At 46.2% G+C, this 20,989-nt stretch overlaps 1 protein-coding gene across 1 annotated transcript in view; it reads right to left on the bottom strand.

The window, feature by feature from the left end:
* Nucleotides 1–3,147: 3,147 nt before the first annotated feature.
* The window catches only part of LOC311109563 (prostaglandin F2 receptor negative regulator-like), a gene marked incomplete at its 5' end in the record, with an annotated part of 37,178 nt that continues 19,336 nt past the window's right edge, over nt 3,148–20,989 (bottom strand). The window contains 7 exons of the mRNA XM_084152483.1: nt 3,148–3,403; nt 3,623–3,928; nt 13,897–14,004; nt 14,661–14,845; nt 14,953–15,172; nt 16,702–16,822; nt 16,919–17,238. Of these exons, the coding sequence (XP_084008609.1) occupies nt 3,240–3,403; nt 3,623–3,928; nt 13,897–14,004; nt 14,661–14,845; nt 14,953–15,172; nt 16,702–16,822; nt 16,919–17,238 (1,424 nt within the window). The 3' untranslated portion in view covers nt 3,148–3,239. The remainder of the gene's footprint in view (nt 3,404–3,622; nt 3,929–13,896; nt 14,005–14,660; nt 14,846–14,952; nt 15,173–16,701; nt 16,823–16,918; nt 17,239–20,989) is intronic.

The raw sequence follows: 20,989 nt of genomic DNA, 5'->3' as shown, positions 1-20,989 counted from the left end.
CCAACCTACTGGAATCATTAACCTGTACGGCAGAGGTGCCAAACTCATTCTATGGAGGGCCTAGTGTCTGCGGGTTTTGAGTTTTTCCCTTTCAATTAAGTCAGACAAGGTGAGGGGAGTTCCTTACTAATTAGTGACCTTATGTCATCAATCTAGTAAGGGAGTACTGAAAACCTGCATACACTCGGCCCTCTGTGGAATGAGTTTGACACGTGCTGTACAGGGTTTAAGAAGCAGGTTTGGGTTAGGCTTAAGCATATCACACAATTTACCATATTGCTTAATTCTAGCCGATGCGTTCAGATCTACAGGAGTGCTTACTGAGTTAGCCGAGGGGCTAGGAGACCATATGTGAAACAAAAGGACACCCAGGTCTAGAGTTGTTGTAAACTGTTGTTCTGAGCCATCAAGCACAACCAACAGATCCCAGAGATGAGATGTCTAATACAGGAACAACCATTGAGGATCAAACAAGGCCTTAATTAAACAATCTGTGTCCAGACAAAAAAAACACACACTCATCACCAGAGGGAGAATGGAGGATACAGCACCAAAATCTGGGTCATTTTTTAGAAAGTGAGAGAGGAAGATGGAGAGAGAAAGAGGGGTGGAGAGAAGAGAGACATTTAGGGAGTAAAGGAGAGCAAGGGAATAATAAGAAAAACAGGAGAGTGAAAAAGACAGAGGGGAAGAAGAAGAGGTAATGTGATAAGGAAGAAGAGGTAATGTGATAGAGAAAGTGTGAAAAGTAACTCACTGGAGGCTGACAGTCAGTTCTAAACATAACACTCATCTGCATTTGTAATTGACAGGGAGCGGACACAGAAGCCATTCCCTGAAGAACGACAAGAGATGGCGGGAGGGAGGGAGGGAAGGAGGGATACAACAAACCAGCTTCAGTCGCGGCACTGTTATAAAACATTTATTCTGGCAGAAATATTTGAAGTTTTTCAGAGGCCTGGAAGCAGAGGCGAATCATAAAAAACCCTGATTGATCGTTGCCCAGAGAAACATTGGCACAGAAGATATTCATGTCAGATAAAAATCCATATTGGGCTTTACAATCATTTACAAAAAGACTTAGAAATCTATTTAAAATTACAAAAAATAAAAATAAACGACAAGTAAGGATCTTTAAAAAGAACTTGCAGTGTTTTGTGTTGGGGGGGGGGGGGGGGGTTGTCCTATCGGTGTCTGGGGTTCTATACTTTAGGGAGGTTCTTAGAATAGATCTCAGATCAGCTTCCCCAAGTCCAAACCTGAACTAAATAATTACGAGGTTGCACACAGAACAGACCTTGGGTCAGTGCTTAGGGACACCTTTCACCCACACAGTGGGACAGCTCGAGGCCTTATACGAATACTATAAAATGCATCTTTCCTTCAAGTAATGTCTGATCTCATACAGATGTAGGACAGCTGTAAACCAGGGTTCCACTACACATCTTTCACCAATCCAGTCATGTCAGATTAGAGACTGCTCAAGGAAGGATGAAGGAAGGATGCAATTTGTAAGTAATTTAACAGGGCCCTGGTTTATTGATTGGTACACAGCAGCTCTTCTCCCGTGGGGGGCGCTAGTGAGTTAAACCAGGTCAGATCCCAGAGCCAGAGCCTCAGTTGGTACTCGGCCAGAACCTAGACACAGCTGTTGCCTCTCACAAGAGGTGCACTCACACAGGGTTACATTGGCAGTGTGTATACAGGACAGTGTGTGTGTGTGTGTAGGGTTGTATGCGTGTGTACGAGGAGTGTGATTTTATATGTAGATGTTAGGGTACATGGCATTGGGTAAGAGGAGTACACGTTCAAGCAGTATATATATATATATATATATATGTGTGTATATTTAGTGTTGACAGTATATGGAGTGTGTGTACAAACAGGGTAGCATTGCAGAGGTGGTAGTTGATATCAGGTACAGGACCATTCTAAAAAAGGCCTTCTGGGTCTAGGTTGGGGCAATTAGTAGAGGGTAGGGCTGGTCTGTCACTGGGCAGAATACTGCTGGGTCAACCACTAGCCCCAGGGACACACACAATAGCCCTGAGAGCCCCAGCCCCATACAAACGCATCACAGGCATTTCTATGGACACACACCTATTGTACTGTACCAGACCAGAGAGAGGGGAGGAAGACTCCCTAAGGGACCGGGCTCTACTAAACTGGGAGGTGACATGGAGAGTCTTTTTAGGAATGGGTTTGTTGACAGTTTTAACCCCATCCTTCTCCATTGCATTCCAGGGGTGTATCTCAATGCTCTGAAGTGGCTTCCTCGTCCCGTCTTCTTTGCTTCATCTGCACTGATGAAACTGGTAGGCATCCTGTGTTTATTGATCAGTGCAGATGAAGGAGAGGAGACGAGGAAGCCACTTTGGAACTCCTTCAGCTAGAGCCAGGTATTGGCTGGGACAGTGTGTTGAGGACTGCAGGTTCCAGCTGGTTCCACTCATTAATACTGTATGCTTCCTATATAAATGATCTCTCCCTCTCTAAGACTGTGTCAGTCAATATCATACCACTCAGTCACAACCATTTGTCCATTCTCTCTTATTGCCCACCTTGCTCCTCAACCTGCCCCATATAAACCCCTAGGCCCAACATAACATCAATGTCATTCACAGTGGGGGTAGCACCAGAGTCAGTGTAGAGGGTTACAGCAGGTGAGGTCTGGGTCCAGTGTCTTTCACTGGCTCTAGAGGAGAGCCTCTGAGGTCATCAACGTGCGCCAGGGAACCTGGCCGGTTGCTGTTGAGTCACTGAAATTACATCTCACCAGGATGACATCACACCAAGAACAGGGCAGGACAAAACAGGTGAAGCGGCTCTCTTTCCCAGCCTCAGGTGTGACAACCACACAAATCTAGTATACACACATCTCCATTTAAAGCTTTAAAAACAAAGTCTAATTTCAAAAACTCATTGAGGACAAACGTAGACAAAGTCCACTCTGGTAGGTATACTCCAGGGTTGTTTTGTGCAATACCTAACATCAATACGTTCACACAGGCAGACTAGATAGCCTGCACTCTTCTTTAGCAGTTTATTCAGTTCAGTGTTTTTTTCCCCCCCTCTACAGCTCCTCTCCCGTTGGTGCGCTTAAAAAGCTCCACGGAGCGCACCCGAAGGGCTGTGATTGGTTAATTGGCTGCCGTTGCCGTGGTAATGTGTCGGCGCGGTAACAGGCTTGTAGTTCATCAGCTGGAGAAGCTGTGGTCGCTCCAGCGGGCCTGTGCTAGTCAGTCCATCTCTAGGTCCATGAGTTTGTTGCGTGAGCGGGGTGTGTGTGTGGTGTTGCGGCAGCAGCAGTGGGCACAGAGGAGGCCCAGGAGGAGAGAGAAGAGCCCCACGGACACAGAGGCTACAGAACCATACAGCAGAGGCAGCTTCAGGGAGTCCCACACTGGAGGGAGACACAGAGAGAGAGAGAGAGAGAGAGAGAGAGAATGTCTTTATTATTTTGGAACTTCTGAGTGTAATGTTTACTGTTAATATTTATTGTTTATTTATATTTTGTTTACTATCTACTTCACTTGCTTTGGCAATGTTAACATACGTTTCCCATGCCAATAAAGCCCTTAAATTGAAATTGAATTGAGAGAGAGAGTTCCCCGTTACTCACTGGGGAACCGTACGGTGAGGAACACCCTGGTAGAGGTGAGTTCTGCCCCCTGTGTCCAGGCCCCCGTGGAGGCAGAGCGGTACCAGGGCGTGGCCTGGCAGTGGTACTCCCCGCTGTCGCTGTCCTGGGTGGCGTGGATGTTCAGGGTGTAGGTGTGTGTGTCCGTGCGCTCCAGGGACACGTCACTGCTGGCGTTGCGCGCCTCCTTCTTGACCAAACCGAAGCGGTCCACGCTGGCCAGTAGGGTGCCCTCATTCCCCCCTCTCAGCCGTGTGAGGTACCAACGCACCTCGTAGGCCAGGTCATCTGAGGACAGGATCATATTAAACCACTTCATTGGGTTTATATGTAATATAGCTAACATCAGCAGATTACAACTGGATGTAGGGACAGGAAGAGAGGGGGAGACTGGATAGAGCGACAGGAAGAGGGGGGAGACTGGATAGAGCGACAGGCAGAGAGGGAGGGGAGACTGGATAGAGCGACAGGAAGAGAGGGAGGGGAGACTGGATAGAGCGACAGGAAGAGAGGGGAGCCTGGATAGAGTGACAGGAAGAGAGGGAGGGGAGACTGGATAGAGCGACAGGCAGAGAGGGAGGGGAGACTGGATAGAGCGACAGGAAGAGAGGGAGGGGAGACTGGATAGAGCAACAGGAAGAGAGGGAGGGGAGACTGGATAGAGCAACAGGAAGAGAGGGAGGGGAGACTGGATAGAGCGACAGGCAGAGAGGGAGGGGAGACTGGATAGAGCGACAGGAAGAGAGGAGAGCCTGGATAGAGCGACAGGAAGAGAGGGAGGGGAGACTGGATAGAGCGACAGGCAGAGAGGGAGGGGAGACTGGATAGAGCGACAGGAAGAGAGGAGAGCCTGGATAGAGCGACAGGAAGAGAGGGGGAGGGGAGCCTGGATAGAGCGACAGGAAGAGGGAGACTGGAGACAGAGACAGAAGTGGAAGGAGAACATGTAAAGTCTCTGTGCCAAGTATTTTATAGAAATCCTTTCCATATGGTTGAGGCCAAAGGTTTCATCAGTCTATCGCTGAACCTACAGTTAGTGTCTGGTGTTGCCACCGTCTCAATGAGAATTCATGAATCTAAAGAAAACTCTACATGTGAATAGACATGCCATCACTGAGAGACCATAGAATACAGTATACATCTTCCATATGGATATATCTATTTCTCTATCCATGGATTCATATATCTGTGTTTCTGTACTAAGGGCTCTTAGCAGAGGTCTAGAGAGGAGCAGCTTTAACTGGTCATTAATGTGTCTAAAGGGGACTATCATTACTGTTCCACCCACACACAGATTACACATCCATACTGTGTGTGTCTACAGCCACCTTTAGAGAACATCTCAGAGAAAGAGGGAAGGAACAAGAGGAAAAGATAAAGAAGAAGAGACTAGAGAAGAAAGACTATAAATAAAAGAGTGAGCAACAAGAAAAGGAGAGAACGAGAGAGAGAGAGATGGAGAAACAAGAGAGCAGCGAGAGTGAGAGCAGCAGCGAGAGTGAGCGAGCGAGAGCAGCAAGAGTGAGCGAGCGAGAGCAGCGAGAGTGAGCGAGCGAGAGCAGCGAGTGTGAGCGAGCGAGAAGCAGCGCAAGAGCGAGAGCAGCGAGAGAGCGAGCGAGCGGCGAGAGAGAGTTAGCGTGCAGCGAGAGAGAGCGTGCAGCGAGAGAGAGAGAGTGTGCAGCGAGAGAGAGAGCGTGCAGCGAGAGAGAGAGCGTGCAGCGAGAGAGAGAGAGCGTGCAGCGAGAGAGAGAGAGCGTGCAGCGAGAGAGAGAGCGTGCAGCGAGAGAGAGAGAGCGTGCAGCGAGAGAGAGAGCGCAGCGAGAGAGAGAGAGCGCAGCGAGAGAGAGAGAGCGCAGCGAGAGAGAGAGAGCGCAGCGAGAGAGAGAGAGCGTGCAGAGAGAGAGAGAGAGCGTGCAGCGAGAGAGAGAGCGCAGCGAGAGAGAGAGAGCGTGCAGCGAGAGAGAGAGCGCAGCGAGAGAGAGAGAGCGTGCAGAGAGAGAGAGCGTGCAGTGAGAGAGCAGCGAGAGAGAGAGCGAGCGAGCAGCGCCAGTGACCCAGAATGTGGTATGACATCTCTAGTCATATTTGATATCCTGTCCAGCAGCCTCTAATTACTAGACATCTTAACCACCAATACAGAGTTCTCTCCACACAAGAGTTGGAAGTAAAAATAAATAAATAAATCCAGTACCATGGGGTGAATCCTAACTTTAAGTAACATTTTCACTTAGTATCCCATTGACATCAATGCTTGACTAACTGAAGATTTCTCCGTTTAAAAAAAATGTCCATTAAGACTGCTAATACAAGGCCTACTCTGTGAAAAATATGAAGATCATGATGGTGATGATGATGAATAAGATGGGGAAAGGCAGGAAGGGACACATCTATATTTATAGAGATGGAACGGAGTGCACAGCAACCACTAGTTTCCACGGATACAAACTCGGTGTCCGGAGACTAGAGGTGACTGGATGTGACACGGGCCTAAACGTAGAGGGCCTCTGGACTAATGGACCAATCAGGCCGATTACTCCAGACCTAATTGAGGACTGGTCAGTGGACGTTAGTCTTAAAGGGATAGTTTGGAAGCTGGGCCGATAATCTTAAAGGGATATTTTGTTGGCTAGTGTTAACGGGATAGTTTGGTAGCTGGGCTGTTGTCAGTCTTAACCCTTTTCACTCTTGGAAATTGGCCTGTATGGATAGGGCCACATTTAAAATGTTTTTAACAGAATAAATATTTAAAAAATATGCATAACCATGGTAGCAATGATAAGGGAAGAGTTTGGAGATTATGGGGAAATGATCTGACCAAAGGTGAGGACAACAGTTCACCAGACAAGACTGAATCCAAACATTATACACTTCATTTCATGTGCATTTTACATTTAAAGTACTTTTTTTGCAGCATTTGTCAATAAAGAAATCTAAAAATACTCTGGATACATTCAGTAACATAAGAATAGCTGCTAAAATGGGAAGGGGTCTGTCCATGATAGGGCGTTGCTCTGCCTTCTTGATATCTCAGTCGTGGGAAAGTGTCAGTAACATGCATGTAAGTCTCTCCTGGCTCAAAGTTAAGGAGAGATTGACTGCATCACTATTGGTCTTTGTGCGAGGCATTGATGTGTTGAAGGTACCAAACTGTCTGTTCAAGCAGTTGCCACACAGTTTGGACACTCATCAGGACAACACAAGACATGCAGCCAGAGGTCTCTTCACAGACCCCAGGTTCAGAACAGAGAATGGGAAACGCACAGTATTAAATACAGCCATGACTACATGTAACTCTGGCACCCTAGGTAACTCAAACTAGCAATAAAACCAGATTCAGAAAAACACAAAAAGAACACCTTACCGCACAAAGGGGACTGTGAAGAGACAGCCATTTTATATATCTTGCATTGTAATTTGCATTGTCCTATGTATTAGACCTAGATATTGTGTGTATGTACTAATATGTGGGCTGTGTGTCACATTTTTAATTTATGCATTTCAGTCCTTGACTAATAATGTTCTGTACTATGCATTATGTCATGTTTCCTGTGGACCCCAGGAAGAGTACTAGTAGCTGCTGTTTTTGCAGCGGCTAATGGGGATCCTAATATATGCCAAAAATACCAAATATTCATGAAAATTCTGACGTAGTTGCAACATAACAAAAAAAGATTAGACGTTTTTGAGTGAGAGGTCTACCTGGTGTGTCCAAGTGGCCACACCTCTCCAGAATGTGCACAGTTCTATTAGTAATTTCAATGCACTTTTATGAATCAACGAAAGAGCCTTCAAATAATAAAGGTGCTTGCCTAGCTTTGCCATTGAGGAACTGAAGCAAGCACACTTGTAGTTTTTTGTTTGGAACAATCCAAAAACGGCCCATTATAAATCTCAATGTGGTTCAGGTTGGCATCGTTTGAAAGCCTGTTCCATTGCCAACATGACTAGCTAAGTTCTAAAATATACACTGCTCAAAAAAATAAAGGGAACACTAAAATAACACATCCTAGATCTGAATGAATGAAATAATCTTATTAAATACTTGTTTCTTTACATAGTTGAATGTGCTGACAACAAAATCACAAATAAATTATCAATGGAAATCAAATTTATCAACCCATGGAGGTCTGAATTTGGAGTCACCCTCAAAATTAAAGTGGAAAACCACACTACAGGCTGATCCAACATTGATGTAATGTCCTTAAAACAAGTCAAAATGAGGCTCAGTAGTGTGTGTGGCCTCCACGTGCCTGTATGACCTCCCTACAATGCCTGGGCATGCTCCTGATGAGGTGGCGGATGGTCTCCTGAGAGATCTCCTCCCAGACCTGGACTAAAGCATCCGCCAACTCCTGGACAGTCTGTGGTGCAACGTGGTGTTGGTGGATGGAGCGAGACATGATGTCCCAGATGTGCTCAATTGGATTCAGGTCTGGGGAACGGGCAGGCCAGTCCATAGCATCAATGCCTTCCTCTTGCAGGAACTGCTGACACACTCCAGCCACATGAGGTCTAGCATTGTCTTGCATTAGGAGGAACCCAGGGCCAACCGCACCAGCATATGGTCTCACAAGGGGTCTGAGGATCTCATCTCGGTACCTAATGGCAGTCAGGCTACCTCTGGCGAGGGCTGTGCGGCCCCCCAAAGCAATGCCACCCCACACCATGACTGACCCACCGCCAAACCGGTCATGCTGGAGGATGTTGCAGGCAGCAGAACGTTCTCCACGGCGTCTCCAGACTCTGTCACATGTGCTCAGTGTGAACCTGCTTTCATCTGTGAAGAGCACAGGGCGCCAGTGGCGAATTTGCCAATCTTGGTGTTCTCTGGCAAATGCCAAACGTCCTGCACGGTGTTGGGCTGTAAGCACAACCCCCACTGTGGACGTCGGGCCCTCATACCACCCTCATGGAGTCTGTTTCTGACCGTTTGAGCAGACACATGCACATTTGTGGCCTGCTGGAGGTCATTTTGCAGGGCTCTGGCAGTGCTCCTCCTGCTCCTCCTTGCACAAAGATGGAGGTAGCAGTCCTGCTGCTGGGTTGTTGCTCTCCTACGGCCTCCTACACGTCTCCTGATGTACTGGCCTGTCTCCTGGTAGCGCCTCCATGCTCTGGACACTACGCTGACAGACACAGCAAACCTTCTTGCCACAGCTCGCATTGATGTGCCATCCTGGATGAGCTGCACTACCTGAGCCACTTGTGTGGGTTGTAGACTCCGTCTCATGCTACCACTAGAGTGAAAGCACCGCCAGCATTCAAAAGTGACCAAAACATCAGCCAGGAAGCATAGGAACTGAGAAGTGGTCTGTGGTCACCACCTGCAAAACCAGTCCTTTATTGGGGGTGTCTTGCTAATTGCCTATAATTTCCACCTGTTGTCTACTCCATTTGCACAACAGCATGTGAAATGTATTGTCAATCAGTGTTGCTTCCTAAGTGGACAGTTTGATTTCACAGAAGTGTGATTGACTTGGAGTTACATTGTGTTGTTTAAGTGTTCCCCTTATTTTTTTGAGCAGTGTATATCTTAGTGTTAGGCTTACACAAGGCACTTCAGACAAACATTGTAATTTTGGTGTCATGAGTGTGTTCAAGTGCGTGTTCTGCGGCAAATTTTCAACACAATACGACAAACATAGGCTCATTCTGTTCAGAACAACCCAGGGTATGACATGCCATCTTGTAACTGTACATCAAAACATAGCGAACATAAATGTTGATCCTGTAAATACATTAATAAAAAATGGAAATGTGAAGTGCACATTTGGACTCACGGTGCTAAAACTAGTAGTTGTAAAAGTAGTGGTGGTAGTGCGTTGCTAGGTAACGACGTAAACGATGCCACTTTATATGAACGTGGCCATGTGTATGGGCAGGAGAGGCTCTAACAATGGGAACTCCAAACCACCCGTTGTATAAAACACAATTATAACGTCTGCCGGTTGAAACTCATACAGCGCTGTACGGCGGACAGCCTGAGCTCTGACGTCATATATAACATGTTACTGTACAGCCCCTGCGATCCAATTGAGGCGCTCATCAATGACCAAATCTGCCATTTTCAACCCGTATATGGGATGACAGGGGCTGTGAGTGTAAAGGGTTAATAGTTTGGTAGCTGGGCCTTTTATATTGAATCGAAAGTAGGGTGTTTCTATGAAGCCACTCAGGATATCCTTTCAGATAGGAACTAAGTTATAAAGCTTTATAAATCCACTGTTTGCCTCCTTTGACATTGAATACAATTATAGCAAAGGACAGGGAGCGAGAACATGAAGATATTGAAATAATAACACATCCCTGGAGCTGTATGAACATCCATTACAATACCCAAATAGAAGATATCTAAAGAGGAATTGAGGTGAACGCCACACCTTAGAGAAACAAATAGAAGGTATGTAATGGGTCTTCTTCAGTGGAGGTATGGCTAGGTCATAGATCAGGCTATTCCCCTGAGCTTTGGTTTCAAGTGCCAAGACCCCCTGTACCAGGCACTGCAGATAACATTCTCTCACTTACATGCACACACATGCTTGCGAGCGCACACACACACACACACACACACAGCCTCAGATTGGTCCCAGCTGTTCCAGTGTACTGTAATTCCTCTCATATGCTGCTCTTTGAACCACACGCGTAACAACAATAACCGAGACGGCAAAACAAATACATCATCATCACCAGTGTTCCCATTAACAAGCTTGATCCCACCACAACACAACAGTATGCTGCTAGATTCCTTCCACACTTTACAGTCTCCCACTAGCCCCTTTATCTTCCTCCTCCTCCATCCTCCTCCTCCCGTCTCATCAACACCAGGACCCACTGAGGAGAAATAAAACTAGAATGTCTGCACATCGAAATGAACGGAATAAAATACATTTGATTGTTTCATTCCATGTATTGGTCCCCAGAGGGGGGAGTGAGTTAGTTTTTCCAGCAGCAGCAGAAGGTAAAGACCAACAGTGGTAGAGACACTACAGGCATCCAGAACACAGACCTCAACAGGGATACTGCCACTGATGTCTGATAGAACAAAGTCTATTACATGTGGGCCATAAAGCACCGCTACAACACAACACACAGGAATACTAAACACCGCATGGACCTCGTAGAATCACAACGAGCAGAACGGCCATTCCAATTACGAGCAACGGGCCATGTCCGACGAGCGGCGGCCATATTGGGTGTCTCATTTGGAATTGATGCCAACAAGTCACGACATCGCATACATTCTATTGTGTCGCCATATTTGGGTGGAATGTGAAAAATAGAGTAGACCTTAGAGTTATGGGCTGACCTAAAGATACATATCCATGACACATAACCCATGTCTGTTCTGTTGTGCTACCCATTCTATTTCTATGCTCAAGCTGTCCTCCCCTTTATTACCAGACTTAATGGCCTGAGTGAGTCTCTTTTTCCCCACTCCAGTGAGTTAGACTGTTCTCTCTTCACCACTCCTTTAGGAGATCTCTCCAGTCTCTTCTCCCTGTGAGTGGGTAATAGACCATGGAATAGAGCTATTAATTACTGGCTGGAGAGGAGAGGAGAAGAGAACAGGTTTAGCAGGCTAGTTTGATTCTGTGGGACAGGCTAGGAGTGAACAGGGTTAGCAGGCTAGTTTGATTCTGTGGGACAGGCTAGGAGTGAACAGGGTTAGCAGGCTAGTTTGATTCTGTGGGACAGGCTAGGAGAGAACAGGGTTAGCAGGCTAGTTTGATTCTGTGGGACAGGCTAGGAGAGAACAGGGTTAGCAGGCTAGTTTGATTCTGTGGGGCAGGCTAGGAGAGAACAGGGTTAGCAGGCTAGTTTGGTTCTGTGGGGCAGGCTAGGAGAGAACAGGGTTAGCAGGCTAGTTTGATACTGTGGGGCAGGCTAGGAGAGAACAGGGTTAGCAGGCTAGTTTGATTATGTGGGGCAGGATAGGAGAGGAGATAGAGACTAGACAGTGAACTACTGTTATCTTAAAGGATGGTTCAATCCTAGTCCGACGTTTTCATGCTTCTTTAGTGGGCTTAAAGTACTGGGCCGAGTCCATATTCCACTCCATACAATTTGATGTTCCATCTTTCTCTTGATCTTAACCTTCTTTTGTCCTTTTGATGTTTTGTCCTCTCACGGCGGCAACTGGCACAAGCAGGGACAAAGTCTTCAGTTTCTCCCCTAAGGAAACAGACACTCTGTACTCTGGGTACAGCGACACGACAGCATCTGAGAAAAACCGCTGTTGCTCGTCAACTCTGACTGCTGCCACGCCACGCAAAACAAACACATAACTCTTTGATGACAACATCCTAGTGTCCCAACCACTCACACTCAAGGACACACTTCTATCCATTTCCAGTGCATTCTACATATTTGCTGTGCATTCCTTGCGTTGTGAACATCTGACGTCTCCCGTTAGTCTTGGTCAACAGGCATCAACACGCCAGGCCAACGGCTAGCTAGCTTTCTCAACTGCATCAGTTCACAAGTGCAACATTCCCACCAACACACATGCAGTCTGTCGGTCTCATACAATCACCACACCGGCTGTGTCCGAATGGTCTAATATATATTTATTTCCTTGATGGCCACGGATCTGAAAAGGTCATGATGATAAACCAAGAGAAATGGTTTAAATCCATCTGTCCAGTCATATCAGCTAGGAAAGGAAACGGGAAAAGGAAACAAGGAAAGGAGGCCGTTTGTGTCATCTTATGGTCTCTCTGTGACGCTAGGTCTTGTGGGTAGGCCCATTCCGGAGCTGCGTAGGAACGGGATTATCCTGCTCAGACTTGTTCCTGCGTTGTAAATGTTGTATATAGGGTATCACTGTCGATTACTCAACATTTACACCAAACCATCAGTCACATCCTGTACCATCCAGTCCCTCTCCTTTCTCTCTGCTATTCTTCTAGACTTCTGTTCTCCAAGTTTATCTAACACTTGGTTTCATGTTGTATTGTTGGCAGTTTTACAGCACCTCACATATCCTACATTAACAGCATTAATATGGAGATTACATATGCCCCACCCCTGTAATAGGACACAGAATAAATAGGGTGTGTGTGTGTGTGTGTGTGTGTGTGTGTGTGTGTGCGCACGCGCTAAGACAGCAATAAAAGTTGGGTAACACCATCCGGTGCATGACTAAACGACAGCACACTCACTTGAATGTAAGAAGACATCCGTGTGAGTTTAGGACACCGCAGACGGCAGGGTTGGGCAATACCGTATCAGTCGGCACATGACTAAATGAAACAAACCACTGCCACACCTTAAGGAAACGAGATGTATCTGTTTTAGTATCAGTTGGATTAGTTGTAACAATTTGGCTTGAATAGTGCGTCACAAGACCCATTTTGAGGCATCATGACCAAGACAATAAGAGTAGCTCAGTAATACCATTACCCCGCAGCCTTCCAGCTGTCTCCCTGTAGGTAACTAACTGCTATGTTCTACCATCAGGAAAAGAAGCTGCAACTGCCCATAAAATTACCACAACATTCCATTACGTTCTCTGATATGCATGTGAATAACAGAAAGGCGTGTGTGTGTGTGAGAGACTGTGTGTGTGTATGCATGTGAATACATGCACACACACCAACAGCTGGGGTTCTGAAAAATGACACTTTTTTCCCCCCCTCTTGCGTAATCGCATTATCACATTCAGACAAACACACACACACACACACACACACACACACACACAGCTGCTGAGCAGAATTCTGTTCTGATCTGACTGCTCTCTGTTGTGTTAGACTGGACTGTAGAACATAGAAAGATAATATCAGAGAGAGCGAGCGAGAGACACAGCGAGCGAGAGACACAGCGAGCGAGAGACACAGCGAGCGAGAGACACAGCGAGCGAGCGACACAGCGAGCGAGAGACACAGCGAGCGAGAGACACAGCGAGCGAGAGACACAGAGAGAGAGAGAGATTTATGTAATCTAATGGCTGAGAGAGGGAGGGAGAGGAAGACAAAGTGAGAGAGAGAGAGTTGATAAGAGAGAGAATGAGACAGAGCGACTTCCAATAAGAGGTCATACTGCACTCCTCCCTGAGCAGGGAGAACAGGAGAGATTGAGTGCAGAAAGAACAGTGTGATAAGAGGCAGGATGAGGACAGGAGGAAGGGAGGAGAGGATGTGGGAAGGATGGAGAGATGTGAACAGGAGAGCTGATAAGAAACTAATTAACTCTGTCTCAACACTGGAAGGTTGTGATCCAGCCATCACCTGATGAGAGTGTGTGATATCTCCTACCTGACTTGGGGGATGCTCCAGAGACGCTCAGGGCACACACCAACTTGCCGGTCTCCCAGGGATACAGAGTGGTGGTGTCAGAGCGGATGGCCACGGCGAACGAGGGGCCTACAGGAAGGAACACACACAGGTTAGAGGTCAGGGGTTACATTCACTGTGCTTACACCCCTAACACCCTTTAATACACAGTCCAACATGGTCCTTCACCCGGTCTTTCAAAGGTGCTCATCCAAATAACTCTGTCTCCTCTAACACATGTCCAACACGCCCACACACACACAAAGAGAGCCAGTGATACGGATCCTTGCGGCTTCTAACTGATTTGTCCAGGAGAGATTTGCTATGGGTTGCCACTTTGAAGCTTCCACCCCACAGAGAGGAAGAAGGGCCTAGCGGTTAGGAGCGTTGGACCAGTAACAGAAAGGTTGCTGGTTCGAATCTGCCAATGTGCCCTTGAGCAAGGCACTTAACTCTAATTGCTCCTCTAAGACGCTCTGTATTAGAGCGTCTGCTAAATGACAAATGTAAACGTAAGCGAGAGCGTGTGTCTTTCCACAGTGAGAGAGAGAACACGAGGAGTCTACCTCCCCAGAGACAGTAGTAGGGGTTTCAATAACTATTCACACCCCTCTACCACTAAGATCAAACACAGCCAACTAGGCCAATGCAGGGAATGTGTGAGAGTATATTTTGAGTTCATGTGTATCCTTCAGTAAAAGACTAGTGGGTATAGACACAGTAGGGTGTGTGTTCCATCCTCATACCACTCTCCTGGAAGTTGATCTGGACCTTGTTGGACTTGGCGCTGACAGCTTTGGTCCAGGCCTGGCCTGGTTGTTTGGTCCAGGTGGTGATGTCACACCAGTAGAAGCCCCGGTCAGCCTGCTGCACTCCGGCCAGACGGAAGCAGAACTCAGCCGGACCCGTCTTAGTCAGAACAAGGCTGTCCCTGGGAGCCAGAATCCAGTTTAGTTTCAACATAACTCACTAGTAATGACACCACAACTTAATTCATCTTATGATACATACTGCTCAGTACAGTGTGTGTGTCTCTACCTGCGGTTAGGATCTGTAGCCCCTCCATGCTGTAGTACAGAGTCAGGACTGAGAGAGAGGACGGTTCTGGTGGCAGCATCCACGCTCTCCTGAGTCTGCACCAGCACAGAGTAGCCCGGGTCCTGCAAGTGCTCTTGGGATACGGTACAGCTCATCTCAAAGGTGGCTCCGCCCGCCGCCGCCTCACGCACACGCTTCGCCACGGCGGTTAGAGACGGACCTGGAGGGAGACAGATCAGTCAATCAATAAATCAGTGAGTCAATCAAAGTGTTCATCCTTATGACTTAAAAAAGCTGTCTGGAGCTCAACCAAAATCAAGGACCATGAGAGCAACAGGGATTTGGGTGATAGTGTGGGCCAGGTACCGAGGTAATGGCAAGGGAAGCAGGGCAAGCCATCAAGCTAGAGGCTAGCAGAGTGGTAAGTAAACATCTTGGAGAAAAATCTGGCCTTAATGGCCATGTACTGTTATAATCTCTACCCCGCACAGCCAGAAGGGGACTGGCCACCCCTCAGAGCCTGGTTCCTCTAAGTTTCTTCCTAGGTTCCTGCCTTTCTACGGAGTTTTCCCTAGCCACCGTGCTTCTACATCTGCATTGCTTGCTGTTTGGGGTTTTAGGCTGGGTTTCTGTATAGCACTTTGTGACATCTGCTGATGTAAAAAGGGCTTTATAAATAACATTTGATTGATTGATTTGATAGTGAGTAACCAGGACTACAGACAGACAGTAAACAGTCAGACGCTCTGTAACCACAGCTACTGTTCCCTAACAACCAGCAGTCAGTAGTAACCACAGAGACTGAGTGGACAGATCATCAGTAGGAAAGTCTGGACTTCATGAATGGACAATGACACTGACTGAGCTCTGCAGACAGAGACGGACAGAGAGAGTGAGAAACGAAGAGAGCGATTGAGAGAAGAACAGAGAGAGAAGGGGAATCCCAGAGTTGCTGGGAGGACAGAGGAAGACAGTCAAAACTAGAAGAGGGAGAAGAAAAAAAAAATATATATATATATATATAAATTATTTTTATATAAATTATTTTTATATATACACACACACACACACACACACACACACTCCCTACGGTATATGCTGATCATATCTCATCGCTATTCAGTAGCTATTACACTAGATCACCATCATCTAATTAGCATTATGGGGTTCACAGAGTTCAGTATGTGTGTGTGCGTGTATGTGTCTGTGTAAAAAGGTTATTTCGTGAGAATCTGGAAGCCGAAGGGCAAATGTTGTGAAGTTATATCAATAAGAACTATTTAGACTCAATCAACAGTGGGAACTAGGACTCATAGCTGTCGCTCACACGCCAAACTGACTGACGCCATCGCTGGTGTGTTAGAGACTGATGCATCCGTCTGTGTGTGTGTGTGTGTGTGTGTGTTCTAGGCTTGTGGTGTGCCATGGTACAGGCTTTCCTGTTGTCAGACCTACAGTGGCGCCTCTACATCCACTGCCATGTTTGTTGAGCGGCCAACATGAAAGAAGCCAAGATTACATGGGAATGCTTTCCATCCTCTAGCTTTGACTCCCATTCAGAACACATGTCACTTATTACCTCAAACACATCAAAGAAAACATGTGATGAGAAAACAAATTAGCATAGCAGAATGACAAATGTATTAAATAACATTGCTATATTCAGGTGGTTTCGTCAAAGATAAATAAAAAAGGAGGGAGGAAGGAGAGGAGAGGAAGAGCGAGAGAATGAGTGTCATCACTACTTACGTTTGGATTCCCATCGGACGGTGAGAGGGGGGGTGAGGTACTCTGCTTCCTTCTCCATTCCACCCTGCCTAGAGGGACTCCACGCTGTCACACTGCATGCATACGCCCCCATGTCCACCTCCTGATGACACACACACCTTGTTAGCGGCTCTAGCTTCAATACAAACTTGTGTGTCTAACAAATGATTGTGCTTTAGGTACACACACACACACACACCTGTGTGCGTAGGAAGCGGAGCTTGAATGTATCCGGCTCTACTCGGGTCAGAACGATGGCACCAGACTCCAACCTGTCACGGTACAGCGTCCCAGACTTCAGGTTGCCGTGGGCATCCAGGGAACCAATGGGGAGGGTGGTCTGTGTGGTTGTCGGGCGGTCGCCGGGTGGACCAGGAAGTGGTGTGTACTCCCAGGCCACGCCCAGTCGGCCCCCTGCAAGGAGGTGGATGATGTTGGTCACATGACACGCCAGCTCTATGGGGTCACCTGTGACCTGCGGGGTCGACGAGGGGGTAAGGGTCACGGCGAAACTAGGCTCTGGAGGAAGGGACAGAAAGATGGAGGGGAGGAAAGGAGAACAGAGAGAGAAACATCAATAAAAACAGACACTAAATGTCAATAAAGGGACATGGTAAAATAACATCCACCTTAGGGCCAGATTAGTTAGTTATGAACGACTCATCTAGAAGCCACTTCACATCCACTGGGGTAGTGGTGAGCAGAGCTTTTCCCTGTCTGTAGGCGTGAATCCAATGTGTGGTGTGTGTTAGGGATGTGCACAGTTATTCAAATATCCGAACGTGCGTTTGTATTCAAATACTTGTGAGTATTCATTTTTGTGAGAAATTTAAAAAAGTGTTTTTAAGAAGGATGTTTCGAAATTAAAATATCCATGTGACATGGTTACATACAAGGACATACCATTTCAAATTATGAATTTAATTAAACAAACTTCAACATAGATATTATGACATGCGCCCCATAAAAATAATTATATAAATGTATATTTAATAAATAAATAAATAAATAAATAAATACTGATAGCCGACCAGTAGCCTTCACCTGTGTAGCTTGTTTATTATGTTGGCCAATCAAACGACAAAGAGGCTCAGTGTGTAGCAAGTGGAGTGAAAGTTCACTAATGCAATGAAAGACAGAATAAAATTACAGAATTAAAAGTTAACAAAAATGAGAAGGCGTAGGCTACAACGAGCAACCAACAGGTCGCCTGTTTTATCTGAATGGTGTTGGGGAGAAAGTGCAGCATGTGGCCTCAAATAGCCTAGCTAGCTTCTCTAGGCTCCTCCAGTCAAGACAGGCACTGTTATATGGGATAATAAATTGTGGCTGCTACAAGTTAGCTAGTCTTGGCTGTAGTCGTGTTGCCTTGGCTACTTGTCTCGCTAGCGCCCATCTCACAGGCCTCTCCGCAGAGCAATAGAGCACCAGCCTCTCTTCCTCCCGCAGCAGTGCTCAGGTTAAAAACGTATGTTAAAATATATATATATTTTTACAAATAACAAGTATTTAGAATATCCAGATATCCAACAAAAATGTATGATACTATTCGAATAGTGAAATGATTTAGAAACCCCATTCTTAGTGTGTGAGCGCGCAATGGGGCAATCTGACTTCTCAAACACTCACACGGGCACACAGTGGATCAGTGTGAAACGACTGAGGCTTACACTCACACAGTGTATCAGTGTTAAGCGTCAGTGGCGGAGTGTGTGTGGGGTCTCTGTAGGTGATGGAGCTGGTATCTCAGTCAGACCTCTAGTCTACAGATTGGCCCTTTACGCACCAATGAACAGTGAACACACACATACCTTCCTTGCTCTTGATTAGTGTGTGTGTGTTCGTGGGTTTGTCGTGTCATTTGGACGTCACAGGGGCTGAATCATGCACTGTCACCATCTGCTACACTGCTGTGAGGATCATCACACGCTCATCTGCGAAAATCCTCCTTACTTCCTTTGTGAGGTGGAGAGAATCCCAGCCAATTACCCATGTGCCCATTGCTCCTCTCTCATCCCCCCCCTATCACTCTGACACACACAATAGCTTATTAATAGACCAAAGGAAGACTCACACTGCAGAACGTCTCAAATTTCCCGCTAATGGCCTACAAACAGAACGAAACATACACATAACATTCTTACAAAACACACGTGCCCACACAAGTACACCCACCCTCGCACACACACACCCCTACTTACCCAAGACCGGCTTAACTGAGCCATTATACACAGGATAAGAGCCGTTCCATAGAAAGCTGATCTATACTCCACCCAGTAGAGAACTGACACCAGGCAGTGAAGAACACTACTCAGCTCTGATAAAAGGTGGTAATGACCCTCAAAACAAAACACTAATGCACATTTTAAAACCCAACAACACGACTAGGTTTGCATTAGCCGGTCTGTGGTTCCCAACTGGTTGGTATGGACCATAGAAATGTAGAATATGAAATGAAATACATACGGAAAGTATTCATACCCTTTCACTTTTTCCAATTTGTTACATTACAGCCCTTATTCTAAAATGGATTTAAAAATAATAATCAACAGCAATCAACACACAACCCCATAATTACAAAGCAAAAACTTAAAATAATTAAACAGAAATACCTTACTTACATAAGTATTCAGACCTTTTGCTATGAGACTTGAAATTGAGCTCAGGTACATCCTGTTTCCATTGATCATCCTTGAGATGATTCTATAACTTCATTGGAGTCCACCTGTGGTAAATTCAATTAATTGGACATGATTTGGAAAGGCACACACCTGTCTATATAAAGGTCCCACTGTTGACAGGGCATGTCAGAGCAAAAACCAAGCCATGAGGTTGAAGGAATTGTCCGTAGAGCGCCAAGACAGGATTGTGTAAAGCCACAGATCTGAGGAAGGGTACCAAAAAATTTCTGCAGCATTGAAGGTCCCAAGAACAGTGGCCTCCATCATTCTTAAATGGAAGAAGTTTGGAACCACCAAGACTCTTCCTAGAGCTGGCCGACCGGCCAAACTGAGCAATCGGGGAAGAAGGACCTTGGTCAGGGAGGAGACCAAGAACCCGATGGTCACTCTGACAGAGCTCCAAAGTTCCTCTGTGGAGATGGGAGAACCTTCCAGAAAGACAACCATCTCTGCAGCACTCCACCAATCAGGCCTTTATGGTAGAGTGACCAGACGGAAGACACCTAAATACTCTCAGACCATGAGAAACAAGATTCTCTGGTCTGATGAAACCAAGATTGAACTCTTTGGCCTGAATGCTAAGCGTCACGTCTGGAGGAAACCTTGCACCATCCCTACGGTGAAGCATGGTGGTGGCAGCGTCATGCTGTGGGGATGTTTTTCAGCGGCAGGGACTGGGAGACTAGTCAGGATCGAGGCAAAGACGAACGGAGCAAAATACAGAGAGATCCTTGATGAAAACCTGTTCCAGAGCATTCACCTTCCAACAGGACAACAACCCTAAGCACACAGCCAAGACAACGCAGGAGTGACTTCGGGAAAAGTCTCAGAATGTCCTTGAGTGGCCCAGACAGAGCCCGGACTTGAACCCGATCTAAAATCTTTGGAGACCTGAAAATAGCTGTGCAGCAACACTCCCCATCTAACCTGACAGAGCTTGAGAGGATCTGCAGAGAAGAATGGGAGAAACTCCGCAAATACAGGTGTGCCAAGCTTGTAGTGTCATACCCAAGAAGACAAGGCTGTAATCGCTGCCAAAGGTGCGTCAAATTACTAAGTAAAAGGGTCTGAATACTTAAGTAAATGTGATTTCAGTTTTTAATAAATTATCAAAAATTTGTACAAACCTGTTTTTGCTTTGTCATTATGGGGTATTGCATGTAGATTGATGAGCGGAAAAAAACGATTTAATACATTTTTGAATAAGGCTGTAACGTACCAAAATGTAGAAAAAGTCAAGGGGTCTGAACACTTTCCTAAGGCCCTGTATATGCATGTCATTATATGGAACTACTGCTGGGTTGTGGTTAGACTGGATGGAAGTTTTGTTTACTTGAAAGGCCGTATTGAAAACAGACAGTTTGGGTATAGCCTAGAGCAGCAAAGGGGTTGACAACCACTGGTCTACAGACTCCACATTCAGGATGTTGTGCTTTTTTGCCTGCCTTGTTAAGAGTGTGACATATATAAAATAAAATAAAACTACAAGCACAAACACATTCGCTAAACAAAAACAGACACTTGGGAGGACATTTCAATTGATTAAAAGCTCTGATAAAACCAGTTTGAATTGCAATTGATTTGGATCA

This window comes from Coregonus lavaretus (assembly GCF_964263955.1).
Source record: "Coregonus lavaretus genome assembly, chromosome: 35".
Classification (NCBI taxonomy): Eukaryota; Metazoa; Chordata; class Actinopteri; order Salmoniformes; family Salmonidae; genus Coregonus; species Coregonus lavaretus.
Note: the sequence above shows the minus strand (reverse complement) of the source record. Positions and strands in the feature narration are given on the sequence as shown.